The 7,344-nt window shown below is 38.4% G+C and overlaps 1 protein-coding gene across 4 annotated transcripts in view; it reads left to right on the forward strand.

Annotated features, from left to right (window-relative positions):
* Window positions 1-7,344, forward strand: part of Eeig2 (EEIG family member 2) — a 99,184-nt gene that overhangs the window by 64,589 nt on the left and 27,251 nt on the right. The window contains exons 12-13 of one of the 4 annotated variants that reach the window (XM_021265585.2): window positions 2,660-2,741; window positions 2,911-7,315. In XM_021265585.2, coding sequence (XP_021121244.1) covers window positions 2,660-2,702 — 43 coding nt within the window. In that variant the 3' untranslated portion in view covers window positions 2,703-2,741; window positions 2,911-7,315. Of the gene's footprint in view, window positions 1-2,659; window positions 7,316-7,344 lie in introns of those variants that run through there. The other 3 variants (XM_021265587.2, XR_015452022.1, XM_013075586.3) reach the window with 3 other exon arrangements.

Genomic DNA, 7,344 nt, shown 5'->3' on the forward strand with positions numbered 1-7,344 from the left:
GGGTGCGGAAGGGCTATCTGCAGTAACATGTCTGAAGTCTAGTGGATCCCTTATCAGGTCCAGTGTGCACCTGCTTGCTTGTCTTCAGGAACATTTAATTTTTTGTGGCAAGAAATTTGCTTTCATTTCTATTTTTATTTGTCTATATGTTATTTGTCTTTTATTTCTGGCTGCTTTTAGGATTTTCTCATTAGCAATTTGGTCCTGGTGGGCCTTGGTATGTTTCTCTTTGTGTTTATTCTGCTTGGAGTTCATTGAGCTTTGAGGATCTGTGGGTTTATATTTTTCATCAAATTTGGAAATTCTCCAGCCATTATTTTCTGATACTCTGACCCTCAATTCTAGCCCCCTGAGCTTTGGCCTCTGGCTCCTCCATGTGAGAGACAGACTGTGTTGGGGTTCTCCCTCCCTTCAGGCTGGGAGGATCCTGCAGGAAACTGCTTCAGGCAGCAAGCTGGAGCCACGGGAGAGCTTTTTCACTGGCTTCCTTTCTCTTGGGAACAGTCTTGTGCTGCCTATTGATGGATGTGTGTTTGCTCCATTTTCTATATTCTGATTCTCATTATTTAAGGCAGGAGGGACAGTCTAGTTTCTATTACTCCATCATGACCAGAAGCAGAACATACTTCAAAGGAGATCTAAGAACCAGTGCAATTGGTACTCACCAAGGTTCTTTAAAATTCTGATTATCCGCAGTTGTGAGTGGGTGTTACTGGTGTTCTGTTGAAGATACTCCCATGTTCTTCTGTACATTCAATCTGTAAGAAGAGCTGGCTCTGAGCAGTCAGCTAAGTCCAGCTTAGTCCATGGCAGACTGGTACCGCTGTCTTACTACCGACTTTTAGAATCTCCTCTTAACACGCCCTTAAGTGATAAGGCCAGACCTGGAAGTTGCTCCTGGGCTTACTGAACTCTGGCACACTCAGAGTGAACATCAGATACTAGGGTGGATCCCAACATTTTGACAAGTGAGGAAATGGGTACCTTGTACCTGGTGATAACTTTAAGCAGCAAGCCCCTTCCGCTCCATGCAACACCATCACTTCAGCTTTCTTCATTGCTTGAGATGCTTCAGGGGAAGGGTAGAATGATCCTATTCAAAAATACAAAGCCAGCTGTCATCTAAAAGACCTTGTATTTTTTTCGGTACCAGGGATCGAACTTAGGACCTTGTGCTTGTGAAGCAGGTGCTGTACCACTAAGCTAAATCCCAGCCCAAGACCTTGTATATTTTTATAAGCTTTAGAAAACCTTTATCCTGAGACCGGGAAACAATAGATGGAAGATGCGTGTTCATTCCGTTGTAACATAGAGCCAACACACTAAGTGCCCTCGACAATCATATCAACAATAAAAAGCTTGTACTGATGAGGCCATTACTTAAGTAGTCTATCTCAGAGTTACTTCATTCAGAAAGCTTGCAAGTTTTAAATCTTCTAATATTCTCCATGTATCATTAATAGAGACCAGTACCTGGTATGTTAGGATAACAACCATAACAGAGAAACCCAAAAATACAATGACCTGAGTGCTAAGACAGCTTTCCCCAAAAGGTAATGCAGTGACTCATTTTGCTACTTCACCATCCTCCTTACTTGTCAAAGTTAGCTACTAGTTCTGGGCAAGCAATTTTCTTTCAAGCAAGTAAGGCACAAGCTGACATACATCTCTTCCACTCATGTTCCTTGAAGGAAAACTTAGTTACACAGCCACAGCTATCTACAGGGTACCTTAGGAAATGCGGTCTCTAGCTAAGCAGCCTGTACTCAACTAAACTATGAAGAAGGGAAGAATACATTTGGGGGAGCAACCAACAGTCTGCCACACCAAATGAGTGAGGAAATAATCCTTTGTTCAATATCATTTCCTTTTCAAATCTACATTGCATAGGTATAATTTACCACAGTAAGCACATATAAAAACATTTGCAACCTGTCCTGGTAACACACACCCATAATCCCAGCTACTTGCGAGGGTGAGGCAGAAGGATCACAAGTTTGAGGCTAATCTGCTCAAAAGGGTTGGAGATGTACTCAGTGGTAGAATGCTTGCCTAGCATGAGCAAGGCCCTAGGTTCAAATCCCAGTGCTATAAGACAGGCAAAAATACTTTTGCATATTGACTAAAAACATTCTAGAGCTGGGTGCTATGGTATGTTCCTGTAGTCACAGCTACTCAGGAGGCTGAGTTTGAAGAATTTCGTAGGTCTAGGAGTTCTAGGCCATGGGAGTGGGGTTGTAATTTCTAGACAGATACATTAAGATACCACATACTACTCTACCATTATAACCAAAGACTGTCATCATTAACTCATGTTGTCATCATTAACCTGTCATCATCATTAATGCCTGATGTACTGCTGGGTGAGGCTGATTACAGTTACACATAAACACATCTGAAGAGAAGATTCCTTGCTACAATTTGTTAATAGGTCAAGAGCTGTGAAATATTACTAGATTACTATGGAAATAGGATCAAGGCCTAGACTAATCCAATGTATTATAAATATTTTCTATTTCAAATATTTTCTATCCATGATACCTTTAAACCTTGTAGAAAAATGCCTAGTGCACCATCTCTCTGAGGTCCAGGTTACTTAGAACAATTTCAAGCCCTATAACTCAACATTCTGAAGTTTTTTTCTCCCCTGCTGTTTTAGGGTGGGGTCTGGAGCTTATGAACAAGTTGTGATCAAACGCTAGAAGTCAAGCCAGTGAAGGAGGCATCCCTGTGGATTTAAGGTGTGGGCAATTAGTGTATCAAGGCATTTCGGTGAAGCACTTAAGAGAAAATGTACATATTTTATGATTTTTGTTTTTTAAACGGGTCTAACTTTGCAGTTCAGGCTGGCCTTGAACTCACTGTGTAGCCCAGGCTGGCTTTGAACTCACAGCTATCCTTCTGCCTCAGCCTCCCAAGTGTCGGGATTACCGTGTACACCACGCCCAGCTAAGAGAAAATGTACCTATTTTTAAAAGTGAAGTTCATCTGTTAAGAGGGAAGCTGACACCAATTTCTTCTCCAAAAGCACCCGTCACTGGTCACTGGGAACAACTGTCTGCATGGTGGTCTCAAAGCAGCGTCCAGTGCAGGCCCTGGAAGCATGCTGCTCCTGGGGTCACTGGACACGGTCGTGGAAAGTCTGCTTTTACTTTCCCCAGTGGGGAAAAAAGCATCAGACACATCTGAGTATAATTTTAGTATTCAAGTGTAAAATCTGTGACAGAAGTGCTGAACAGATTTGGACTCTACGATTTTTAATTTTACATTAAAAAGATAATAGGTAAGTATAATTTAAACCCTATAAAATCTTTGTCAGGACAGTTGTGAATCCTGTGAAGGAAACTTTCCATACTATAGTACCTACACTATTGTACTAAGTCTATTAACTCCCTTTGATGCAATAATTGATATAAAGTATAGGAAAATGTTATACTGTAATATGTAAAATGCTTAATAATAATTCTAAATGTATCAGTCATAAAGCAAATGACCAGTGTGTTTAAGTCTGAGAAAAATGAATGGATGTGATACTGTTATTATATAATACACAGTATATTGTTACTTGACATTAATATCAGATGAGCTGCAGAACCACTAGCACTATCTAAGAGATTCAAAATAAGTTTAATTTTCAACATGTTGGGCTACCATAAGGCACCCTAACAGACAAACTATTTTAATTCACTGAATATTAAGATCTGCTGGTTTCAGCACAAATTAGAACAAGAGGGAAGTTGTGATATGATCAGAAACAGAACATCCTTCTCTATGCAAATTTAGACTTATCTGAAACTGAAACTGACTCTGACACGGTAGTGGACAGAAGATAGGGAATGGCTCTTTGACATTACTGATGGAGAAGGACTCGTGGTTTTCTATTTTAGCCTCCTGAGATCAGATACTGTTTTCTTTCTCACAGTGTGGGAAGTTGGTTGTTTTGAGGCAAGAGTAGGCTATAACATACATAAATATAGCTTTTAAAATAGAATTATTTCGTGTAGGTATTTTCATGTTGATAAAATAAAATTATTAAAATAGAAATTATTTTAATATTGAAACGCAAGGATTTGAAAAAATTCGAATAGTTCATGTTAGGGCTTACTTTTTTGTTTTTTGTACTGGAGATCAAACTAGGGACCTTGTGCTTGCCAGGCAAGCAGTGGAACCACTGAGCTAAATCCCCAGCCCAATTCAATATTATCTTTATAACTATATTCTGAAACTACTGTATTAAAAAGATGGCACCCTGTTTCAGAATGTTTTTAATATTAAAAGAGAGGGTTTTATGAGTCTTTAGTTCCATACACCTTTTTGAAGGTATGTGGTGCTGGAGACTGAACCTAGGATCTCACACTCAACTACATCCCCCACCCCTTTTTTTATTTTTTGTTTCGAGTCCAACTCTTACGAGTTGCCCAGGCTGGCCTGAACTTAGAATCCTCCTCCTCCCCCTGCCTTCTGACTAGCTGAGATTACAGGTGTCCACCACCACATTTATGGCTTTTTACTTTTTAAGATATATTTTGAAGAAAGGACAGGTACCTGAACATTCTGGTCTTCTCAAGGAAAAGAGCTAAAGACATGCTGTCTTCAGATGAACTGGTCCACTCATTTTGTATTATGCAAAGAATCAAAGTCTTAAGCAGAAATGTAAAGATATTGTTTAGAGAAATCAATGACATTTTTTAAAACATTTTTTTATTTTCAAAATATTGTTTCTAGGCTATATTTTTTATTGGGACTTCTGCAAATGATTTTGCATTTTTAAATATAAAACTACAGTAGATTGTAGGCAAGGTTCAGTGAGGACACTCATCAGACATATAAAAGGTACTGTATTCAGGGCAGTGCCCCCCTTCACCAACTTTTGACTACCCCTGGCCCTTTATCTTTATACGAGATTAGTTCTTGGTATTTAAAATGGTATGGAACTCCTCCATGAGCCAAAAACAACAAAACCCTCTCCTCCTTTAAGAAATGTGGTACAAAATTTTTTTTAAAAGTGAAGAGATTTTTGAAAAGCATAAAAGTCATGCCTTCATAATTTTAGCAGCCACCAAGTACATCTTGATCTATATAGTAGTAAGTGTAAAAAATATTTTAATGGAAACATTGACTAGGAAGAAAAAAGAACAGCTGTGTCCTCTATAGTCAGAGAAAGTGTGCATTCCTTTTATTGTTACTCCACTGGGATACTTTGCATTCACATTTCAGTCCAGTCCTGTAAAGTATTTGTCTGCCTGATTTTCTAGTTTGTTAATCTCTTAACCATGTAGCTATTGAAAGAAGCTGCTTACTAATTACCAAGTCCACTTTTGATTTTTTGAGTGAAGAAAATTGGACTTCAAAAAATAAATTCTTGATTAATTTTTGAAAATACAGACTGTAAATGGTCCCATCGTGGAGAATTTGTAAATATGTAACTCTTCCTAATTTTATTCTAAAGAAACAGACTAATGGGAGTTTAAGGCTACATGTTGGTGATGAGATAAGGAAGAGCCTTAAACACTTAGGTAAAAGCACAGCCGTCAGGAGGCCCTCTTCCTGTGACATGACTTGGTGGCTGAGACCAGATAGGAGGTGAAGGGCAGGGCAGGCCCGGAGCTATCAGTTTACACTTAAATGGTTGGCCCCTCTTTGTGGTGTTTTTGCAGGCTTCTGAATACAAACGACTGATGTGGATTAGTACCACATGATCTGCTAAAGTCTTGACCAACAATCCTAAACTCCATTTCCCATTCTAACACAAAATTATCAGAACAACATCCAAACTACCTTTTTCTGGATATACACAGAGCCACAGAGGTTGACCATTAACCCCTTTGTTGCTAGAATGGAAAAATATTTCCAACTAGCTTCCACTCAAAACATATTCAGCCATTCATGGTGGTACATTCCTACAATCCTCAGAAGGCTGAGGCAGGAGGATCACCATGAGTTCAAGCCCAGCCTGGGCTACATAGTGAGACGCTGTCTCAAAAAAGAAAAAGAAGGGCTGGGGATGTAGCCAGTGGCACTGCACCTGCCTGGCAAGTGCAAGGTCCTGAGTTTGATCCCTGATACCAAACAAAAAACAAAAAACATACTCAAATTCAGGCAGCAATGACGTTTTAATAAACAGGAACATCCATAATAATCTCAGACTTTCAGATTTCCATGCTAACCAAACCACTTTGTGAGCTAAAGCTGACAGTATTATTATATATCTCACTGAAATACTCTAAAATGTGTTAAGCTTCCTGTATGTATAACAAATGCCGGAGAGACAGGCTGGACTTATATGATGGGGTTGTGTTGTATTTTCTTAACAAGTCTTTAATTTGGGAAGTTCAGAAATCATGCCTGGTCAGTTCCCTTAGACGGTATGTCATGTGAAAATAATCAAGTGTGTTAGTTCAAACTGTGTTCAACTGCTACTCATATGCTAGCTTAGGTGCTATCATAATGTTAATAGGCAGGCCGGAGATTTAGCTCAGTGGTTTCGCCACCTGCTGCGCAAGTGCAAGGACCCAAGTTCGATCCCCAGTATCAAAAAAAAAAAACCAAAAACATAATGTTAATAGCCAAGATGTTAAAAAATATGAAATCTAAAATATAAAGGTTGAACTATTCCTGTATTAAGCCTATTTTAAGACTGCCCTGAAAATGAAGGCCTTATTCCCTTGATTTTCATAAAATAAGGTATACACAATGTATTTTAAATGGTTGTGTGGGTAGTCTAGCTTACCTCTCCCCATACAACAGAGATGGTGCCGAATATATTGTCTGTAAATTAAAAATTGTATCAATTACAGACACTATATTCTGTGTTTTTAAGTGTTTATGGTTATCTTATGTATATAACAGAAAATTCCCTTGCTGATAATTTCATGCAAGGGAAGACATTTAAAGTTAATGCAGATTTGGTTTTGGAAATATCTTATTTGAGATATCACCTTCCTCTTGGTGTTTATTTGCTCCTTTGGAAGTGTGTGTGTAATCTTCCAAATCATGCAAATATTTATGAAAAATGTTATTGGGTGCTGGGGGTGTGGCCCAGTGGTACAGCATTAGCCTACCACATGTGAGGCCCTGGGTTTGATCCACAGCTCCTCCAAATATATATAGAGAGAAGTGATTCCATCAGTATTCTGTTCTAATACTTGGAGAATGACCTTCATATTTATATATATTTCTTTGTTTCAACTATACAATGATAAATCCAGGAAATGTCTCCTTTTTTTAACAAAAACAAATGTTTTATTTGTAAAGTGTTTGTAATAATGTAAAGGTGATTATATATGGTTAATAAAAATCATATCTTAAAAGTTTAGATGCTCTTCATATTTTAAACTACTAGTT

The sequence above is a fragment of the Heterocephalus glaber genome, unplaced genomic scaffold, assembly GCF_053883595.1.
Source record: "Heterocephalus glaber isolate CG9 unplaced genomic scaffold, H.glaber_assembly_v1.0 deba00001442, whole genome shotgun sequence".
Taxonomy (NCBI): domain Eukaryota; kingdom Metazoa; phylum Chordata; class Mammalia; order Rodentia; family Bathyergidae; genus Heterocephalus; species Heterocephalus glaber.